The sequence below is a fragment of the Misgurnus anguillicaudatus genome, chromosome 6 (genome assembly GCF_027580225.2).
Source record: "Misgurnus anguillicaudatus chromosome 6, ASM2758022v2, whole genome shotgun sequence".
Lineage (NCBI taxonomy): Eukaryota > Metazoa > Chordata > Actinopteri > Cypriniformes > Cobitidae > Misgurnus > Misgurnus anguillicaudatus.
In genome coordinates, this window is record NC_073342.2 from 9,646,510 (window position 1) to 9,668,726 (window position 22,217).

The following is a 22,217-nucleotide window of genomic DNA, read 5'->3' on the forward strand; positions in this document are numbered from 1 at the left end:
ACCGCCATTATATTTTATCCACCTTGATGGCATGTAAGCGTAATCATTAAAAAATAATTTAAAATATAATTGTATTAGTTATTATTTCTAAATGTAAATTTTAATGCGTTTTTTGTAATATTTATCCGGAAAACAGCTCCGTTTTCTAAATAATCTTTGAAAAATTATGTAAAAATGTATGTAAAAATTATATTACAATAAATGATTATATTTTATTTCATATTTTTTATGAATATATTTATATTTTCATTAAAAAAATACTAGTTACACCAATTGACACGGACCGGTTACACCACATTGACATTTTTGCAATTATCTCCCAAATATTCTTTCAAATTGAAATAAAACCAGAGATTTTAGACTTGGTCCTCAAAAAAATCAATGTATGCAAGTACACTGAAAAATTGATTCATTGGATTTAATCAGTTTTTTGGGGTAGGTGGTTGCAATCAATTGGTTTAAGCTAAATTTAAACAAAAAAGATTAGTAAAGTAAAATAAATTATACAACTTTTGTTTAAATGTAGCTTAAATAAATTGATTGCAACCACTTAAAAAATTTTATTAAATTCAATGAATCATTTTTTTTTTAGTGTAACCTGCAAATTTATTTTGAAATTTGAACCCTTTTACATTTAATCGAACCATACGGACACAACATAATTAACGTCACGTCATTGACCCATATAATGTAATGTAATATAATATAAAACATGATTTTATACTTCAGTATACATTACCTTTGAGGTACCAATGTGTACCTTTGAGGTTTTAATATGCAATATTTAGGTACAAAGATGTAGTTTTTAAAGGGTTTCACCCCAGTGACAGCTTTTGTACCTTAAGAGACAAAAGAAAACAAACAAAAAAACTGGGAAAAATCTTAACTAGTTTATGATGATCTGGTTCATGTGGCTTTGTAATGGAAATTTATCTTTTTTTTATTAATTTTATTTATTTATTTATTTTTCTCTGTGTAAATGTTAATGTAGTAAGGTCTGTAATGCGTCTCCCCCTGTTATATATCTTATGTAATGTTGTATGTTTTCTTTTATGTAATGTTTAGTGAACATGCAATAAAAAAAACATTCAAAAAAAGCTTTGTACCTTTTTAGTGTTACATAAAACAGCCTAGATTAAAAAAAAACAGCAAATCTGGAAAACCAGACTTTATCTATCAACCAGACTATCTATACAAATGTATATTTCCTGTATGATATCCATATCTCAATCGATCTCAATATGTGGGGAGTATGCCAAGCCAAGTCATATCTTGAATAGAAACTGTTTTTCAAATGTGTTCACTGTGGAACTATGTTTATTTGAATATCAGACGATCAAAGGTCTGAAAGCAAAGGTTCATAACTCAGTGAAGGAAGGACGGCACCTGCTTTGTTTGTGAGGCAAACGTTGTTGCATCATGTCCTGTTATGACCATCATAAATAAACCACCAGCAAAGTAGTTGATTTAAACCAGCTTTATTTGACCTAAGCAACCAAATTTAGATTTTTAACAAGGAATAGAAACTTTCCATAAACTGTGATAATCACATTGAACTTTGCATGAATCCTGCCTGCATTAGATATCCCCCGCACCTGAAACCTCACCCCATCCATTCTGTCTCAGCCAATCAGATTTGTTTTCTTTTGTTTGCTTCTGTTTGGATCTCGCTCGGTGTAATTTAGCCACTGATTGGTGGAGGGGAAGTTTAAGTCAAACAGACTCCAGATTGAGCTGTTTGTGTTCGTTTGATCTGGAGAGCTTCGGGAATCTGCTCCGCGCCGTGTTGTGGTGAGCAGCCGGACGGTGGACTTCGGTTTCAGTAACTGTCTGCACGTGTGCTGCTGCTTTAAGATTTGCATCTTAGATGAAACTTGGCCTCACGTGCACCCTGTGTTTCTGCCCCCTAGTGGTGGAAATGCAGGTGTGGGTCACAGCTATTGATGTCTGGCAGAGTAGCAGTTTTCAAACTGGGGCCCGGGGACCCCCAGAAGGTTCCAAGGGGTCCCTAGAAAATTTCAAGAGAAAAAAACAAAGCAAAAATTTTGAAAAGTGTATGTGTAGCCAGTTTTTCCTGTCTTTATAATATTACAATTACTATTGATTTAAAGGAAAACACCACTGTTTTTCAATATTTTACTAGGTTCCTACCTCAACTTAGACAAATTAATACATACATATCTTTATTCAATGCATGCACTTAATCTTTGTACAACATGTTGTGAATGTGTTAGCATTTAGCCTAGCCCCATTGATTCCTTAGGATCCAAACAGGAAGCCACCAAACTCTTCCATGTTTCCTGTTTGAGGACTGCTGCATGAGTAGTTACACAAGTAAGTATGTAAGAGCGCTTCATATGCAGCACTTCGACCTCGGCACGCAGTAATATTGATGGAAGTTTGAGCGAGGGGGAGGAGTCATGAGTGATGATGTTGCTGTGCGTCGAGGTCGAGGTGCTGCGAACTAAGTGCTCTTCCGCCATACAATATAGTTCTCATTTTTATCCACTTTAAAAAAACGCCACGTTTTATTTTGTGCCACCATACTTATTCGTGTAACTATTCTTTGTAACAGTCTTTAAATAGGGAAAACGTGGAAAGTTTGGTGGCTTCTAAATTCATCCCTGTTTGGATCCTAAGGAATGAATGGGGCTAGGCTACATGCTAACACATTCACGACGTGCTGTACAAAGATAAAGTGCATGAATTAAAAAATGATAGGTATGTATTAATTAATCTAAGTTGAGATAAGAACATAGTAAAATATTGAAAACGGTGGTGTTTTCCTTTAAAGGTGCAGTGTGTAAATTTAAGCGTCATCTAGTGGTGAGGTTGCGAATTGCAACTAACGGCTCAGTCCACTGCTCACCTCTCGATTTTGAAACACATAGAGAAGCTACATCAGCAGCCACCAGACAAACATGTCATCGTCGGAGACAACTTAGTAAAAAAGTTTGCATGGCGCCACAAAATGGCGACTTCCATGTAAGGGGACCCTCGTGTATGTAGATAAAACCTCATTCTAAGGTAATAAACACATAACGGTTCATTATGAAAGATCTTTATACAACCCTGATAATATAGTTTTGTATATTATTTTGCATTTCTGTCAAGAGATCATTCTAAAAATTACACACGGCACCTTTAACTCAGTTTAAATGTTTCTTTATAAACATTAGGAAAGGGGTCTTTAACTAAAGTTTCATCATATGTGGGGGTCCCCGCCATCAAATAGTTTAAAACCACACAGATTTAAATACCATCAAAATAATTCTGGGATTATTTCATGTTTAAATTGGATTTACATCAACAATTGTTTCTGGTTCTCTGAGTGGTCGGTGTTTATCTCTTAAAGAAACAGTACATGCAAAAATAAAAAATGTTCATCTATTACGTTCCAAACCTGTATGAATTTAAATTGTATGAAATTGTTTTGCTAAACACAAGGATCTGGGGCACCATTGTCTTCCATAGTAAGAAAAAATAACACTATGGATGTCTATAGTGCCCCTTATCTGATTTGTTACAAACATTCATCAAAATATCTTATTTTTTGTTCAACTTGTTTAAAAGTAAATTTTCATTTTTGGATGAACTTTCCCTTTAAAATATCCAAAGAAGTTCTTCACAGTGTACAACAGATAATGTCAATAGATTCCCCTTCATACCCACACCGTGTGACCGAGAGTTATGAAAATAATTATGTAACAAAGATAGAAAAACGCCTGCTGAATTATTTATGTGATAGTATTTCCTTGATCCTCGAATTGTTATGGTTTCATTTTTTCTCTTGGACATCAAACAACGATCTGTTTTAAGATGTTTCATTCAGGTATTTAAACTCCCTCAGGGAACTGGCCCAATGTTCACCGCAACATTCCCTCCACACACCAAAATTAAAAACAGCAGGATCTGTAGAGGACAGTGAGAGAGAGAGAAAGAGAGAGAGAGATGTGACCACAAAGAAGATAGCACAATGGAACATTAACAAGCTTTCATCATAGGTCACATTGCTGTGCTCATCCAGTGAGAATGTGTTTGTGTGTATGACTGTAAGTGATATGACAAACACATCTTTCCTTTCACATGATGACAGGAGACATCTCAAGCAGAAAACACATATAAATAGATCTGTTGAATGTTAAAAATAGCCAGACAATACAGACAGACAGACAGGCAGGCAGACAGACAGATACTGTGCAAGAAAAGTAGCAAGCAAAATGCAGTGGGCCTAATTCTATTATATACTGCCATCTAGTGTTAAATGTCAGTATTGTTGTCTTTCTTAGCACTCATTTCATTGGCTCACTGTTTTGGCCAATCAGATAGAAAAGTCAATAATAGGAGGTGATTAATAAGTGAAACTGATTAATGAGTTTGAGATCTGCAGAGAGGAAAAGAGTTCATGGCTTCAGTTCGGGATAAGATTGCAGTCCTAAATGTTGTGGGAAAACTATACAGTCCCCTGAACCGACCACATGGTAAAGTCCAACATGTTTGATGTGAAATAAAATAGCATGGATTTTGTATAATTTGTTTGAATGTTTCTGTAGATCACAAACTGATCAACAAGGCCACAGTGATGCAAACCACTGATACCCACAACCAAGACACGTGGAGCAACATCATCACTGTTCTACAGACCCAAGTGAAGATCAAAAGACGCAGGAAACATCTGAAATCTCACGATAACTGCTTCCTGGGCTCAGACGCAGCTGATGTCGTCCAGGCTCATCTCATCCAAAATAAAGCTCTTGGAGATGCTGAGGTCTGCAGGGCCAGAGTGGTTCGTGTTTGCCAGGTGCTGCTGGATTATAAAGTGTTTGAGGCGGTGGGAACCAAATCTCTGGGAAAGGCCAATAAACCAGAAGTCTTTCAGGACAGTAACACCGGTCTCTACAGGTTCCTCAACGTGGAGGGTCCTTCTGTGGAGATGTTTGAAACGGTTCTCTTGTCTCCCAACGAGGAGAACTCATTGAACGTCACTCCATGCAGGTGCTGTAGAACTTGTATATGATCATTTATACTGCATGTTTATATGCTTGAAATCTGATAATTAGGAAATTTGTTTTTAGGCCAGACGTCCTATTGTTCTCTCATAGCACACCTGTTAAACCAGGTCAAGCGTTGGATCAACTCATGGGGAAGCTGGACTTGACGGGACTTGTTGGTTCTCCTCCCATTGAATGTCTTCCACCATCTGGTAAGTCTTTTGTTCAGGTCCTAATATGGTGTACAAAGGCTGTTTCTTACTGAATATAACTTATAATGCCTGCTGTTTGTTTTAATGCAACATTTCAAACAGTGGCATGCTGAGTTATTTGAACTAAAATATATTACGTAGGCTAATATATTGTGTTGCTTTGTTTATGCAACTTTGTTAAATGTTTCCCAGTTTAGGCTAACCCGGAAGTTAGTGGGACACTGATTCCTTTGCAAAAAGCTGATTAAATTTTCCCATAGACGTTTGGATTATCACAAAAATAAGTTTTTGAACAAAAGTTTATGACACGTTTTGCCCAACAAGTTTGTCTTCACAGATGAACACAAATTTTATGTATAAAAATTTGGCTTTTAAATGCATTTATACTTAAGAAAATTTGTATTTATTTGTGCATCCACTTTATTGCTTGCTTTGCAAATGTAGTACTTCATATTTTATGCATTAGGAGAATTTGCATAGTAAGAATGTAAATTCATATAGTTTTTCCAGTGTAGACATGCAGGGAGAAACACAAGCATTTCAGATTATGTAAACAATCTGCATCTATCAATACAAGGTAATACTAGGGCTGTCACGATTATGAAATTTGGCTTACGGTTACTTGCCTAATAAATTGTGGCGATTATGATGATTAATTGCCTGTTTTAGGAATTTGATGATTATGACAATTAATTGTTTGTTGATATTTAATTCTCATAATTTTTGTTTGTTCATTAAATTATTTTTACGCATTGTGATTACTTGATTAAATCTTTTGCGAGGTTTACCTGGCATTAAATATTAATACACATAACACATGTTTAAAAGTAATTATTTAATGAACATATCTTTCAAAAACTGAAAATTCTTCATAAGAAATAAACACAAGTCTCGGAAACATAACTGAAAATAAAAATGCAATCATATTATATCAGAACAGGCCTTAAATAGTAGCCAATCCTACTAAGGTCATATTATGTCTGTAGAAAAAAATCAATTCCTTACAGATCCTTAAGAATGGCATCTTTCATTCCCTAAATTTGGAATTGTTGTTTTGAAAATTTATGTTTTACCTGGCAGTTCATACTGCTTATCAAAGTTGTGCAGCATTTCTTTACATGCGTTTTTTTTTCACTGTATTGAATGGCTTTGCAATGTATCACGCTACACTTTTAGTTAAGCAGCGCCATCTGATACAGTCTCGTTTATACAGGTCCTGCGCAGCTCCCCCTTGTGTTTTTTAAAGAAATGTGCAATCATTGCGGTGATCTGAAATCATTGCAATAAGGTCAAACAATCGCGATGAGACGATTATTTGGTCATTGTGACAGCCCTAGGTAATACTAAGAAAAAGACATCAAAGTACGAAGTGAACAATTTTTTTTAATGAATGGCAAAAGACAAACAATAATATTAAAGGATCATAAAGTTACTTAAGTAACATCAATTTCAAAAGCTTTACAGATTGTTTTTGATGTTATAAGCTAATATTATAGAGTTTGGTATAACTAGACCGATGTATATGTTCCATTTATAACCTAGACAACAGACGACTCTGAACCGGATCCACACCAAAGACGGATAGTTCTGGTATAGATCCAGTGCTTTGATCTCATTTATAAAACTGTGCGTAGGATCCTTACTAAAAGTCTACGTATGCAAAAAAGCCAAAAATGCATACCCAAAATATACTAGTCAACATTTGAAGTGGATCAAAACCTTTCATAAAAGCTGCCCGTTCTTCTCATAGGACAACTTTGCTAAAATGTTTTGATCCACTTAAAATGTTGACTAGTGTATATTAAGACTTCCAAAACAAAAAAATGTTCCTTTTAATAAATCACAGATCACCGGCAAGGTAGCGTACATGATTCATCCTCAGATCCCACCCTGCAAGCCCATTCTCCCATTAAGTTTGTTTTTAAAAGATCACGACCTTTGCGTGGAAACTAGCGTGCACGCTTTTTTAGACCCGCTTTATAAAGGAGACCCCAGACCTGGCCCAGAGTTGTCTGCTGTCTGGGAATCAATCACTAAGAAATGTCTCGATCTCTAGTAAAGCTTTAATGGTTGTTTTATTTTATCTTGCTTTTAGTCATCTTGGCCCGGTTCTGGCTAGAGGGTATACAGTTATGGCCAAAATGTTTGAGATGTTGAGATTAGGGTTCGGTTTGTGGGTAGGATTATGAAAAACAGCGGTTCTACTTAGAATAGGATACAGCTACAACCTAAATGCCGTGAAATAATGGGTTTAGGGGGAGTTTCCCGGACAGGGTTTAGATTAATCCAGGACTAGGCCTTAGTTATGTTAGGACATTTTGGATATTTTTTAATGTTTTATTAACGTAGTTCGGGAGAAACGCGTCAAATTAACTACTCAAGTGCCTCCAGCTGTCTACAATCAGTAACCCAACATATCTACCCAATCAGCATGAAGGCAAGCCCATATATAATCAGTCAAACTCACCTAAGGATTCTCTACAGTCTTCAGAATCCCTCCATCATCTCCTCTCACTCACCAGGTTACTCCCTTAACTAGGGGGTGGGGGGAAACTCTATGTTCGGGCCCATTTCCGAGCTCGGAGCCCTCTCCCCGGACAGCACGCCAAATGTGTTTACAAATTTAATCTATCCAATTTATTTGTAAGTGTGAATTTGTGAACCAACATACCTTACAAAAACAATACTGGTGCATCTTGAGACAAAACAATGGCACTGATACATGTTAAGATATGTCAGGTGATTTGAAATTAAGGCAGCTCAAACATGCATTTTAGTCTGTGACTAAATTGGGGTTAGGTTTGGGGGTAGGATTAGGATGAAAACAGCTCATCTTGGAAGATTTCACGAGATTTTGGCCGTAGCTGTATTCCTTCTAGCCACAACCTCTTGGCCCCTTGGTTGAGAAAGACTGCCCTAAATATATTTCTCTCCTCTCTTTCTCCAACCCTAAGTCGTAAGAGAAGTGTGGCATGAGCAAACCGTACAGCGGTTGTCCCGCTTGATAGATCTCCCCCTACTGGAGGGAGTACTGGACTGTGGCAAGATTGTTTCTCCCCCATCTCGAGGCCGTGATAATGAGCCTGACCTGCTTTACACCAGTAACTACCTAGACCGAGAAGTTCTCAAGGCCTTCAAAGACTCACAGTGAGAATCCTTCACATTTGAACAATAAACAAAACCACAGAATCTGATATGCCTGACTGTTGTTGTTTTTTTTGGATCAGATCTGACGTTTGGTTGTCGGCAGCCATAGACCTGCTCGATTTTCTGCCTGACCAGCTTGTGGTGGAGGTGAGCAGAGAGCTTCCTGGCTTCTCCTTTGAGGATGAGGACGGCGAGGAAGGCAGTCCCTCAGACGAGTGTAAATTACTGCTGTTTCACGTACTGGACAAACATTATGGACACATGGACTTCAAGCCGCTCCTCTGTGACAGCATGCTGGATGTCTATGTTGAGATCGTGGAGCTTCTGGGTGAGATCAAAGCTCCTCATTGGGTTTGTGTATTAAAAGTCATCTTTAATGCATAATAAAAACGTTCTTCCATGTGTATGTAGAAAATGGGAAGTTTGAACGAGCCCTTGAAGTTTTGCAGCTGACACTAAAGCTACTGTCTGCGTCTGCGCGGGAGGAGCTGCGCAGATTGCTGGAGTTCATGGCTGTGGCTGCAGATGCCGCTGAGATCCAGCTACACACACAGGTGAAGTCAACGTATTTGGATCCTTAAAGAGAATTAAAGTAGTTCACTATGTTAATCATTTTAAATAATTGTTTTAGATTGATAACCGTGTGATCGTGAGGAAGACCTTTACGAGAGCCATCATCCAAAGCCGGAGTCTGGCGAAAGTCAAGCTAGACCTTCTGCTTCTCTTCATGCTCGACAACCATCAGGAGATCTTCAAGGTTCTCATAAGTCCCCTCCTTTTGTAATAGAGCTGTGTTGTATGCTGATTCACTATGATGATCATTCATCATTAGTCAGAAAGAGTCATTGACTGTGTCTGATCTTTTAATAGATTCCAGGTTCTCTTCACAAGCTGGTTAGTGAAAAGCTGGATGACATTGTGAAACACCGAGATTTCACCACCAATGGTACTGTATGACACGTTTGGATTTTACAGATAAATTCCAATCAGCATTTACAGCCTATATATTAACATCTCCGTCTGATCTGTTAGACACCCCATTTTGCCGGCGAGTGTCCAGGGAAGTTTACACCGAAACTGTGAAAGAATCAACTAAAAGCGAATTGTACTCTCTGCTTAAGAAGATTGACGAAAACCCCAAATACTCAACGAAGGAAAAGAAACGACTCCTGGCACAGTTTTACAAGGGACATCCTGAGATCTTTATGCAGTATTTTGGATCTAGACTGAGCTCTCTAAACCTTCTCGAGGTTTAAAATGTTGCTGTAAACTCTTGAAAAACAAATATTGTGTGTATTTTTAAATCTAAATAAATATATTTAATGTGTCTGTAATGTGTCTGTACATGTATGTTCCTGTACCTCGATTGGAAAATAATTGGTTGAAAGTAGGTTGAGAAAAGGTGGTGGTGTTCAATCATAGAGAACACACTGAAAAAATGGGATTGTGTTATCATTTGCTAAATGCATAAATGTGCATGCAAGTAGAAATCAAATGTTCAGTTTTTAAAGTATGTTAAAGGGGACATTTCACAAAGATGTCAAATAAATCTTTGGTGTCCCCAGAGCACGTGACGTTTTGGCTCGTAATACCATATAGATAATTTATTATAGCATGTTAAAATTGCCACTTTGTAGGTGTGAGCAAAAATGTGCCGTTTTGGGTGTGTCCTTTACAATGCAAATGAGCTGATCTCTGCACTAAATGGCAGTGCAGTGGTTGGATAGTGCAGATTAAGGGGCGGTATTATCCCCTTCTGACATCACAAGGGGAGCCAAATTTCAATTACATATTTTTTCACATGGTTACTGGATTGTTCTTTTTCACATTTTTTAGGTTGATAGAAACCCAATTATAGCACTTAAACATTGATGATATGACTCCTTTAAAAGTCCTGGATTGCCCTTAAAATATATGATGTTTCATAAAATGTCCAGCTGGAATTTTAAATGGTAAACTTTTCTGGTCAGCATAGAATAATGTGTATATATATATATATATATATATATATATATATATTAATGTTAACTGCAACCCAAACATAAGCATACTGCTGAAAAAAACAGCATACCAGCAAGACCAGCATATGTTGTGTTTTGGTGCTGGTTTGCTAGTGAACACCAGCTAAACCATCAGCACCAGCTAAACCAGCACCAAACCAGCACCAAACCAGCATTAGCACCAGCATCCCATGCTGGTCATACCAGCAAGACCAGCATATGTTGTGTTTTGGTGCTGGTATGCTGGTGACCAGACATGCATCTTACTGTCAGGGATTACAATAAAACATATCAAAAGTTGCTATAACAAAGTCAAACATGTATATGAAATATATAAATTCACTTTAACTTTACAAAATACAGAAATAAACACAAAACGCATCTTTATCTTCAAACATTTGTATTTATTTTTCAATCTTATTGTGCATTCGTTTGACCATTAAATGTTCATTTATTCATGTTCTGCAATTTTGTGCTGAAATATAATACTTATAACGCTTTATTTATCTTGTTTAAATTATTTTATTTCAGTGCGTGTGCTTTTATTCCGTGCTTTCCCATTTACGCGGTTTTGTCTAGATGGGATACAGCTAACGCATAAATCTCGCGAGATGTTGGGTTTAGTGTCAGATTTGGGGAAAGGGTGATGATGATGCGGCTAGATGCGGCTGCAGTCCGGCTACGGACTAAATCCAATGAAATGTTGAGTTTGGGAGGATTGCAGGACTAGGATAAAAGCAGCGTTTATCCGGCGAGAGTTGACGAGATTTTGTTCGTTGTTGTATCCCTTCTAGCCACAACCCTTTACACCAGGGCGCCTCTAGAAGCCGCTGTGGCTTCGTCCATTCTGTACGCGTTTCAATTTCTGATTGGCTCTTCCATCCACGACAGACAACATTCTGTCCAATAAGCGACCGATGAGTGGCGCCACGTCACGAAGGCACAGCGAGCTCTCAGCCGCTGTTCCCTTTTTCCCGCTGTTCCTAAACCAGCTCGATTTTCTCTCACTATAAATATACATTCAATAGCACACGCGCGAGCTGATCCTGGATCAGTTCTGAATTCTGGGCGCAGCTGAAATCTCCTCCCCGGATGCCACAGAATCCGTAATACTCAGTCAGTGCCACACGTTCAGTTTTTTTCGGGTATTTCATGGTTCGGGTTTGCGAGAGGAGGATGAAGTTTTTGGTGGCAGTTACGTTAATCGTCGGCTCGGTGGTATTTCTGCTCTTCCCGAGCGGATCGGAGGCGGATGAAAAGAAAAAGGGCCCAAAAGTCACGGCCAAGGTACAGAGACGCCGCACGGCTGTGCAATGCTACATTCACTGCAACATCGTTGCAAATATGTGTTACAACTTGCATTTGAATCCGAATCAAATGTAGCATTCACATTGAAATCTACCGTTCCAGATTTCTGGAACTTGATTTTTATTGTTCACACTGGAAGCGCGTGAGTTTTTTTATTGCTTATGTCTGAACGCATTGATTTTGTGCAGAACATGGGCACAAACACAACAAACGGATTTTCCAGATATAATGTATTCGTAGGTTTCATTTACATATTCGGTGATTTATATATGTGAGGAATGTGCAATTACAGAAGCGATACATTTTGCTTTAATACATGGCAATAATTTAAAAAAGCCATCATGGTGAACCGGTCCATGCGCCATTACGCAGCACTCCTGTTCTGGTTCTAATGGGTTGGGCTCAAATCTGCACGTGATGTTTTTTCAGGTTTACTTTGACGTACGGATTGGAGATGAGGATGTGGGGCGGATAGTTATTGGACTGTTCGGAAAAACTGTTCCCAAAACCACAGAAAACTTCCTTCAGCTGGCCACTGGAGAGGTAAACTTGTTTTTTTCACTAGTGTTAAATATTCATCAAGTAAAATAAATGTACTAAACCAATGCAATGCAAATCTGAATTTTCAGAAAGGATTTGGTTATAAAGGCAGCAAGTTTCACCGAGTGATCAAAGACTTCATGATCCAGGGAGGAGATTTCACCAGAGGCGATGGAACCGGAGGTAGCCTACCACATCTTGAAATTCACCCTTCTTTATTCTTTTGTGTAAATATTAAGGTGTATTGTGACATTTATAACCCATCTGTTTTTATGTAGGCAAGAGCATCTATGGTGACCGCTTCCCTGATGAGAACTTCAAGCTGAAGCATTATGGTCCTGGCTGGCTCAGCATGGCCAACGCTGGCAAGGACACTAATGGTTCCCAGTTCTTCATCACTACCGTCCAGACACCGTGGTTGGACGGCAAACACGTCGTCTTTGGCAAAATCCTGGAAGGCATGGTGAGCAACAGTCCATCTGTCTAAATATTGTTAATTTGAATTATTTTTTGAAAAAGGTCAAGATTGCGTGAGCCATTGTACTAATCTCATGTCTTTTTTGCTCTCTCAAAGGATGTGGTCAGAAAGATCGAGAGCACTAAGACAGATGGACGAGACAAACCTCTCAAAGACGTCACCATCCACGACAGCGGCAAGATCGACGTGGAAAAGCCATTTGCAGTACCTAAAGAGTAAATTAATTTTGGGGACATTACAGGACTTTGGGGTAAAGGGGATTTGAATTCATTCGGTGCCACCAGTGTATTAATGGAGTTCGTGTGTGTGTATGTGTGTGGGCTCGATGAAGCTCCGCCCACTCGTGGGACCGTCAGGCACCAGTCCTGGTCCGCAGAGCGGCACATCCTGGGTCCAGGCCAAAGAGGCATTCCGCACGGTCAAATTTCTGACCCGATTCAACCTGATTTTGTAAACACACGTTCAATAAAGATCCAGGTTTTCTTAAAGCTGTTTTGTGTGTTAAGTAATTGTCTTGTGTTGATGTACTTTAAACAAGAAAATAAAAAACTAAGTGTTGTAGTCTTCATTTAATAGAAATACTGTAAATAAAAAGACTTAGTTGGGTAACGGTACAATCAAAATGACATTTCTCGGAGGACTTGTATCAATAAGATCTCCTGAGGAAATGTCTAGGTCACATTTCATCCCAAAATAAAAAAATTGTAAAAGAAAACAAGTCTATACCACCAAACGTTTTCTGCAAAATGACACATATATATATAGATATACATTTTTTGCATAAATATTCACCCAAAAGATCAGTAAACCTCAAATGTGGTATTCCAATAGCTTGCTTTCTTAAAGGTTTCAGTCGGTATAATACTGTGATATGAAATGGTTAACACTGAACTGTTTGAGTTGATATACTCGGAGACTCTGGCAGCAAGCTGACGTTGCTTCTGCTGATGGTAATGGTGGGAATTCCGGGATGCAAGGGCAGCTCCGGTACACAGGTGAGGCCTGCAGGAGCACTGAGTTTACTCTTTTTAAAGCTCACTTTGACATCTCTTGGGTACAAACCCTGCAGAACACCGGCCACCACGATATCGGGAAGATCTAGAGGAAATTCACATTTGAAAACAAATGTTTCAAAGTGAATTAGATGTAAGGGTAATTTCTGTAACAAGGAAAATCTCAGGATTACCAGAGCTGGATTCACACTGGTATGGGTCAGCTGAGAAACCGACTACTTGCTGATGAAACAACTGAATCCTATAGGAAGATATCAGATCAATATAATTGCTTTCTTTAAACAATGTTGGAATTTATTTAGGAGCACGTTAACTGATGATTTTTCAGGTGTACATCATACCGGTAACCCTGCTCTTGAGGGTCATCTGACTGACTTTCACTGAAATATGAAAATGAGGGCATTAATACGTTTAATAGATTAATAAACCTGCACACATGACTAATTTAAACGTATAAAAGCAGGTACAAACTCTAAGCTGCAGTTCTTGGTGGCTGCATGAAAATGTTTGACCTGCAGGAAGTCCAAGAGCTCTTGAGGAACGATTTCATTTTGAAACAATATCACCTGCAATTAAAAACAAAACAATTTAAAGCTTTAACAGTTATTGTACAATTTTGTGTATACTTTATATGCAATGTTAGAGAATATAGATCACATATGATATTAGAACAGAACCACTTCATTACGTCACGTGCATGTATTTAATGTGCCTTTATTTCATAAGTAACCTGTGTAGCAACAGTACTGTTTATGAAATGAATATAGTTGCAGAAAATGAATAAGTTTGATACACTGTGCAGAACATAAGCAATCCAATAATGTACAGGAATGTCGAGGTTCAGCAGCAGGTGAGGGCGGAGCGCATGCGTATACACGCATAGCTCACCTGGATGTAGTCCTCCAGTTCATGTCGTCTTTGCTCCAGTGGTTTGGTTCGCAGGTGCTGGTTTCTCTTACTGGGAAAATCAGGAGCTCGCAGGATCTTCTTTAGTTTCCTGTGAAGCGTCTGAAATTCACTGTGTCGCCGCAAAACAAAGTGCTTTCTTCCATTGAACAGAACCTCCAACCTGAAGAGCTAAAAACATTGCATATATGTCAGAAAAGCAGCCAAACTAAAGATATTTACTCCAAATATCTAAATCATATATCGTCCAAAAAGTCATGGTGTAAGAGTTTGTCTATAGTTAGTTTATTTTTTCCAGCAGAGGGCGCACGCGCGTCTCTATCTTAGAGTTTAACTATGCGCCCTCTAGAGGTCTGATGTCGTCATAGCACTTACAAATCATTCCTTATTAATCAAATGCCTATTTTTCATTATTTCATCATCAGTCATTCAGCAATCTAAAGACAGGTCACATGGTGTTTAACAATACGTCATTAAATTCATACAAAAATGACCATGCATGCATGAGTTGCTGTAAATACTTCTTGCCTTTTGTATTAACCCTGTAGCTTTATGAGTTTATACAGAGGTTGAATGCACATAGGTGTGCCAGCAATTCAGGTAAGATCACACCCTGCACCTTTGAGTAATACCGAGTGCCCTTCATAAAACACACAGGTCTCTATTGTCACAATCACAATGAAATGTCAAGCCAATGTAACCTTCCAATTACATCAGCTGATAAATCAAATTGTTCAAAAAATTTCTTAGGCTAAAAGTTGATCTTTTTCATAAACTGTTATTTGATTGGACCACCTGCAATTTAGATGTTATACACAAAGCAGGATAAAAATGCAAAGTAAACATATTATTATTATTTTTATTATTATTATTATTTAAAGAGATTTGCAGGATTTAACGTGCAGAGTGAGGTCATGCGGTTGCATGCTGCTATCTGAAATTTATTGTTGCAAAATACAAGTTTCACACACAGACAGTGGTATTCAGAGTATATAATGTGTATACAGTAAGGTCTACACTATATTATGTGTGGGGTGGTGGGGTTTAGGCCACACTCGGAGCAGATCTGAGAACTGCCAGCTTCCCGTTTTCCACCCATAACAAAAGAACGCAGAACATTCAGTTCCACCAAACATTTCCCTCTGTGAACTCAATCTTTCGCTTCTCGACATCAGAATACCTCAAATATTTTTTGGCTTAATCAGAGAGGTAGATAGCAGGTGGGAAATAAAAATGATTGTCTCTCGAGCGTGTTTTGACAAGTCTGTGTATAAACATATCTACACATGATAATAGGAACTGTTAACTACACTGTAAAAAAATATTGTTTTACTTAAATTTGTAAGTTTAAACAACTTAAAGGGGAAGTTTCACAAAACTTTTTTTAAAGATGCTCCAATAAATCTTTGGTGTCCCCAGAGTACATATGTGAAGTTTTATCTCAAAATACCACATAGATCATTTATAATAACATGTTAAAATTGCCACTTTGTAGGTGTGAGCAAAAATATGCAATTTTTGGGTGTGTCCTTTTAAATGCAAATGAGCTGATGAAATGCAAACACTGATCACAATAATGGTGGATTGTTGAAATGGAAACTCAAATGTGCCGTCAATTACTTTTTCTCTCTGCACTAAATGGCAGTGCCGTGGTTGGATAGTGCAAATTAAGTGGCGGTATTATTATAATAAGATCTCCTTCTGACATCACAAGGGGAGCCAAATTTCAATACCCTTTTTTCACATGGTTTACAAAACTGCGCTTTTCTTTTTCACATTTTCTCAGCCCAGTCTCACGAAACTGCGTGATATAGTCACATAGCTTTTTGTTTATTTTTTCGTGATATTGTCACAAATTTCCACGTTTTTCGTGATCGTATTATGAATTTCTGTTTACGTGTCACTGTCACATATTTTACTCAACTGTTTTGTCCTATTTTCTTACCATTGTCGCTTCAGTTTAAGGTTAGATTTACATAAAATGACATCCCAAACCCAACTCTAACCCTAACGCCAGGCGACAATAGTTTGAAAATCAGAAAATATAAAAAATTGTACAAACCAATGCTTAAAGTGACATCCTAAAGCAAACACCAAATCTTACCCAGAAACCGAAGCGACAATGGATTGAAAATAGGAAAAAGCAGTTGAGTAACCAATACGTTACAGACACGTTAACAGAAATTCGTGATACGATCACAAAAAAACACAAAACTTTGTGACAACATCACAAATAAAGAATCAAAAAGTTACGTGATCACAAAATTTCGTGAGACTGGGTAGCATTTTCTAGGTTGAAGCAGTGTAGACCCAATTATAGTAGAACATACTGTAGACCTCACTTAAACATGGAAAAAGTCAGATTTTCATGATATGTCCACTTTAAACATGTCATTTCAACTTTCTTGACTAGTGAGGAGTTGGAATAAATTAAAAAAAATAAAGTTGAATAAGGTTGTGTGATTACAATTTTATTTTTATAACTTCTAAATAGTAAAAAAAACTTGTTAATTTATACAGTGTACAGTATCATAATTGTTAATTTTTTTCACTTTAAAGGAAAACACAGTTGATTTTCAATATTTTACTATGTTTTTACCTTAAAGGTATTGCGGAGGATTTTCTTTTTCCAGGTGGATCATATTAGTCCTCCTAGTTGTCAATCAGGAGTGTTGCGCAATTTCATTTTTTTTTTAAAGTGGAGAAGGCGGTTCTTTTCTAAAATTCAAGAAAATCCTCCACTACACCTTTAACTTAGATGAATTAATACATTTCTATCTTTTTTCAATGCGTGCACTTCATCTTTGCACGGCGCATCAGGAATGTGTTAGCATTTAGCCTAGCCCCATTCATGATGTTACAAGCGCTCTTTCGCCATACAATATAGTTCTCATTTTTGATCTCGCCACATTTTATTTTGTGCCACAATACTTACTCGTGTAACTACTCATGTAACAGTCTTTAAATAGGGAAACATGGGAAGTGTTTGGTGGCTTCTGAATTCATCCCTGTTTGGATCCTGGGGAATGAATGGGGCTAGGCTAAATGCTAACACATTCAAAAAGTGCTGTGCAAAGATAAAGTGCACGCATTGATAAAGGTAGGTATTAATTTGTTAAAGCGATCATTTAAAATATCCGCCAAAAAAAAAATCAATTCATACTCCACACTCCAAACAGACGGGGGCAGTATACCTACAGAAAGTGAGTTGGTCTATTTTAATTTAGCAGCTACAAATTTAGCAGCATATATCAAGTTTGATTTACATTAGCAACTAAGTTATCATTAGTCACAAAAAAAAAACATTCGGTCTCATTAAAATTGCAATGTTTTCCGCTACGTTTCGTGCGTCCATTTGGTGTTCATTATCATCGAAGACATTTCAAGCTTCTTAGCTAATGTTACATTTTAGCATCAGCTTGGTAGATAATGGGTGAAAACCGGATCGGATTCGTAGAGCTTTAAGTTGAGAAAGCTCCAATTGAAGCAATTTTTAAGTAGATCCAACTTTCACTTTTTACAGTGCTGCTTTCACGTGTCTAATTTTAATTCTCCTAAGCAACTTTAGGAGAAACATCCGAGACTGAGTTGATATTTCATTAAAACCACTGGGAACGCTCTCAAATCTCCTAAGAGCAACCTGCGAGCAGTAAATATATCCTCTGGGAAGTCTTTGTTTTGTGGTTAAAGTGAGTTAGCTCGGGAGGGTGGAGAACATTCCAGGCTGAGCTCCTGGTTGACACACATCAGTTTTGGTCAGCAGTCAGCAGGGCCGGACTGCGTGCTGTGTTTTTAGGCTCACGAGGACTCGATTTAGACTCAAATCTCTCTTATAGAGCTTTCATTGTTGCTGATGTGCAGAGCTGGATGTTTTCGCCATGATGAAGAACTCTCAAACACAAGTCACTCCATTCAGCTCTCACATTAGCTTCCGGCTCTGACCTCTGAACTTCGGTTCTTCTGAACTTCGACTGAGAAATAAAACCTCAGGGAAGTTCACGCAATGTCAAATATATATCACAACTGCTATGACCAACTTGTGTAAACAGAATGTGTGTGTGTAACAGGTGTGTATGTGTATGGCATTACAGTTTTGACTGACATCAGCATGTTGGTCAGGATTCAGCTGAGATTTTGCTCTTCTGCTTTTAGAAACACGCACACACAAACAGTTTAAATCTAAACAACTAGTAAAATATCAGCACTGTGTTGAACTTTGATTTGATAAATAAACCAAAGCACACTGGAAGACACTGTGTGTGTAATTTGAAAACACAGCGACTCTCTTCCCTTGGGTTTTGGCTGAGTTGTTTCTGCCTGCAGCTGCCTGACCTTACAAATAAAGGTTGCTTAAAGGGATAGTTCACCCAAAAATACAAATCCTGTCATCATTTACTCACTCTCATGTTGTTACAAACATGCTTTTTTTGTTCTGATAAACACGAAGGAAGACATTTTGAGGAATGTTTGGAACCAAACCGATCAAGAGCCCCAATGGGGCTTGTGAACGTTTGGTTGGTCTTTGTGGAATTAAAATGTTTCTTATATGGTGTCGCTGCCCAAATATTCACTCTTTTGTGTGAAAAAAATGAATAAATCCATAAAAACAGCGGCTGATCCTCACAGGCAGTGTCTTAACACTAAAGGTTGTCCAAAACCTGTCACACCAAACATGTCCGGTCATATTCTCTCTCATTCCTGAAAGTAAAGCTCAGTGCTAAACGCTGGTCTGGTGTCAGTACAATACGTTCTGTTGTGTTTATGGTTTGTTGGTTTTGTGGACTTTTGAGACTAGAAGAATTTGGAACGGTTGATAGCTTAGTAGTTATAAAGTCCAATAAATAAATGTGTGCTTGTACGTTGGTTTCAAACGCTTAGTTCAATCGACCCTTTTACAGCCCACGTTATCAAATAGCCTGTGCGCGCATTTTGGCAACGAAAGTGGTGTTGTTTCCCAGTAGTTCTAGCGTGTTAGCAACTCAACAATTTATTTAAACGGCTTCCCAGCATCAAAATGAGTGCGTTTACATGCACAGTCTTACGCCGATTATAAACTGATAACACGTGGTGTCATGTAAATGCGTAAAATGGTTTTCTTTAATCGAGGAAAGCCCATAAACGGCGTAAGCAAAAACCGATCGCAGAGGTAGTTTTTTGCTCATTACCCCGATTTCGCGTGGCATTTAAACACCTTAACCGCCTTTCTCACGGTTTTGTCCATATGCGCATGTCTCCGCGTGTGAAAGATAAACGTCAGACGCGGAAGTATGCGCAAAGTAACGCATAAAAGTCCCTGCACTACTAAAACAGTTGCCAGAGAAACTGCGAAAATAAATACAGAGGTTATATTAACAGGTTCTGGAGACACGAAAAGAGATAAAACAATATAGCTTAAGACAGATATGCCGTCTGCTTTTTGTTTGACTATTATGTACTATGTGCGATGACGTCACTACCTGCGAGAAACCTGACAAATCTCCAAGTCCCATGTAAACGCAGTTGTCTGCATAGCCGGTTTATTGATTTGCATGTAAACGCATGAAAACAGTTTTTTATAATAAGCAGATTTTTGATAGTTTATCCGCTTATTCTGTGTGTGTAAACATACTCAATGTCTGGTTGTTGCGTTTGGTTGCACTAATACAATACAGTAATATCATAGACTGTAAAAAAGATGGACGACGCCTGTTCGCTCTCTCCAATTGGTGAAAAGTGAAGCCGCCAGTTGCCCGATATGGCGCTGACATCTTGGGTCTTGAGTCTGCGCAATAGCGATTTCGGGACCAGTCATGCGCAGTAGTGAGCAGGAAGGGAAGGCGCAAAGTCAAAACCCCTCCCTCGCTCTCGTAGAATGCGCATATCACACGATATCACAGCTGTCAATCATGACGTGACACCACCGTTTTTATATCATTAAATAACTAACTAAACACAAACATATTTTAAAAACAAACATTTGAATTTACATCAGCGTGATAAAAACTACAGTAAAAGACAGAAACTAGCTTCGGAAAAAAGATAATTGAGGTGTAATAATTTTTTTTTGTTGGTCTCAAGTCCCATTGAATAACATGGGGAGGCGGGCTTTATGACCTATACTGGGACCGGTCACTGGGGGGCGATCGAGACGTTTTGGCTTCACTTTCCAGGGCTTGTGCGGCACGCTTGAGTAATATACGTATATATGTATCTGGCAACTTTATTTTTAGTCATCTGCTAACGTCTTTTATCCACTCCACTAGTACACGGATCTGGTAGCTGTGTTGAAAAAGTTGATAAGTCAACTTTTTTAAATTAATTTCTCTATCTGTGTTGATTCACTGCTTATTCTTGCCATACTTCCGTTGCCAAAATGCGCGCGCATACGTTGCCACGTCATTATTGTGTACAAACAGTAAAAGGGTCAAAAGTGACCGCTGTTCAAGTAAAAGACAAAATTAAGTATAGCCTACTACAAAAAAATGACACTTTAATATTAAAACACTAGCTCAAAACACTGTCACTGACAGCGATGGTCTCCCAAAACGTTTAAAATGTTTAAGTTTTTCTAACATAACAACAAAGCACGCGACGCTCGTAGCGTGAGGTACTGTGAAAGCAGCGCATGCGCACGCAATATACTATTTCCCATCTTTGGTGAACGGGTCTGATATTTGCAGATTGAGAATAAAAATATATGAAATACAGGAAAGTAATGAAGTTATTAGGCCTATACAATATTATATTTAAGCAAAGTGAAAATGTATATGAAACATAATAAGTATGTAAGTGAATACATGTCGACACAGTTGTGATTAAAAGATATGTGCAGTATGCATAAAATAAGAAAAATGTAAATACAGAAATATTCTTGATGCTAAAACTGTTTAATGGAGATCCTGTATTATGATTTTGCCGTGCCAACAACAATTGTAGCAACTATTGTATTTCAAATAATTTAAAAATGTTCAAATGAAACGTGGAAAAAACATGTTATTCTGACCAGATTGCTAAAGTAATTACCAGAGCACGTCAGAATATTTTTTACTGACATGTCATGAGGATCAACACATGAATCATTTTTAGTTACACGTGCCTGTGACTGTCAAACTTACTTTGCGCAATTTTCCGGTCTCGTCCAGTTCCCTCATGAGAGACGGAATAAAGACCTCGATGACTGGAGACACGCACTGATGATCCCACATCACGCAAACAGATCCCACACACTCAACTCAACATCCACAAGCCGGACTCTTCTGCGATCACTGCTGTGTGCCTGTGTGATCCCTCCAGAACTCCTCCCCCAAACACACACCCACACAAATCACAGACTAAACACGCGTGCGTGTGTGTGTGTGCGTGCGTGCGTGCGTAGGCTACCTCTCTTTGGGGACCCCAAGATAGTAATACCATTTTTGACCTTGTGGGGGACCATTTGATCAGTTTTGCTTCCAATGAGGTCAGCTTCTGAATCTAATTAAATGATATTTATTTAAAAGTAGGTAAGATATGTAGACTGTTTGAAATAAAAGTTTCACAAATGTGGATTATGAATTATGAAATGTGCATGAGATTATTAGAAGTTCTCATTACTGTCCTCACAATTAGGCTTGTCATAAGATCACCTCCCATTTGTACACACG

The 22,217-nt window shown here is 38.0% G+C and overlaps 3 protein-coding genes across 3 annotated transcripts; 2 read left to right on the forward strand and 1 right to left on the reverse strand.

Moving 5' to 3' along the window:
- Nucleotides 1-4,328: 4,328 nt before the first annotated feature.
- depdc7b (DEP domain containing 7, paralog b) lies at nucleotides 4,329-9,684 on the forward strand. The gene is made up of 9 exons (XM_055192474.2): nucleotides 4,329-4,481; nucleotides 4,554-4,995; nucleotides 5,076-5,203; nucleotides 8,158-8,350; nucleotides 8,431-8,678; nucleotides 8,762-8,904; nucleotides 8,982-9,107; nucleotides 9,221-9,296; nucleotides 9,383-9,684. Exons 1-9 carry the CDS (start codon nucleotides 4,406-4,408, stop codon nucleotides 9,604-9,606), a joined length of 1,656 nt encoding a protein of 551 aa, XP_055048449.2. The 5' UTR covers nucleotides 4,329-4,405; the 3' UTR covers nucleotides 9,607-9,684.
- A 1,709-nt stretch (nucleotides 9,685-11,393) lies between these two features.
- On the forward strand, nucleotides 11,394-13,164 carry ppib (peptidylprolyl isomerase B (cyclophilin B)). The gene is made up of 5 exons (XM_055192482.2): nucleotides 11,394-11,637; nucleotides 12,088-12,201; nucleotides 12,288-12,381; nucleotides 12,477-12,661; nucleotides 12,773-13,164. The coding sequence occupies exons 1-5, from the start codon at nucleotides 11,503-11,505 to the stop codon at nucleotides 12,893-12,895; spliced, it is 651 nt and encodes a 216-aa protein (XP_055048457.1). The 5' UTR covers nucleotides 11,394-11,502; the 3' UTR covers nucleotides 12,896-13,164.
- Nucleotides 13,165-13,230: 66 nt separating this feature from the next.
- Nucleotides 13,231-21,896, reverse strand: snx22 (sorting nexin 22). Its single transcript, XM_055192481.2, has 6 exons — nucleotides 21,690-21,896; nucleotides 14,578-14,766; nucleotides 14,161-14,255; nucleotides 14,031-14,069; nucleotides 13,863-13,930; nucleotides 13,231-13,774 (listed from the first exon to the last, which is right to left on the reverse strand). The coding sequence occupies exons 1-6, from the start codon at nucleotides 21,777-21,779 to the stop codon at nucleotides 13,557-13,559; spliced, it is 699 nt and encodes a 232-aa protein (XP_055048456.1). The 5' UTR covers nucleotides 21,780-21,896; the 3' UTR covers nucleotides 13,231-13,556.
- Nucleotides 21,897-22,217: the final 321 nt, after the last annotated feature.

Bases quoted from the DNA above. Each gene is read 5' to 3' on its own strand.
- snx22 (XM_055192481.2), bottom strand. From the start codon at position 21,779: ATGTGGGATCATCAGTGCGTGTCTCCAGTCATCGAGGTCTTTATTCCG. The intron at 13,931-14,030 runs GTATGATGTACA...ATCTTCCTATAG, and splicing joins CCTCAAGAGCAGGGTTACCG to GATTCAGTTGTTTCATCAGC. The intron at 13,775-13,862 runs GTAATCCTGAGA...AATTTCCTCTAG, and splicing joins CCAGTGTGAATCCAGCTCTG to ATCTTCCCGATATCGTGGTG.
- ppib (XM_055192482.2), top strand. From the start codon at position 11,503: ATGGTTCGGGTTTGCGAGAGGAGGATGAAGTTTTTGGTGGCAGTTACG. The intron at 12,202-12,287 runs GTAAACTTGTTT...CTGAATTTTCAG, and splicing joins TTCAGCTGGCCACTGGAGAG to AAAGGATTTGGTTATAAAGG. The intron at 12,382-12,476 runs GTAGCCTACCAC...GTTTTTATGTAG, and splicing joins CAGAGGCGATGGAACCGGAG to GCAAGAGCATCTATGGTGAC.
- depdc7b (XM_055192474.2), top strand. From the start codon at position 4,406: ATGGCTTCAGTTCGGGATAAGATTGCAGTCCTAAATGTTGTGGGAAAA. The intron at 4,482-4,553 runs GTAAAGTCCAAC...ATGTTTCTGTAG, and splicing joins TCCCCTGAACCGACCACATG to ATCACAAACTGATCAACAAG. The intron at 8,905-8,981 runs GTGAAGTCAACG...TAATTGTTTTAG, and splicing joins AGATCCAGCTACACACACAG to ATTGATAACCGTGTGATCGT.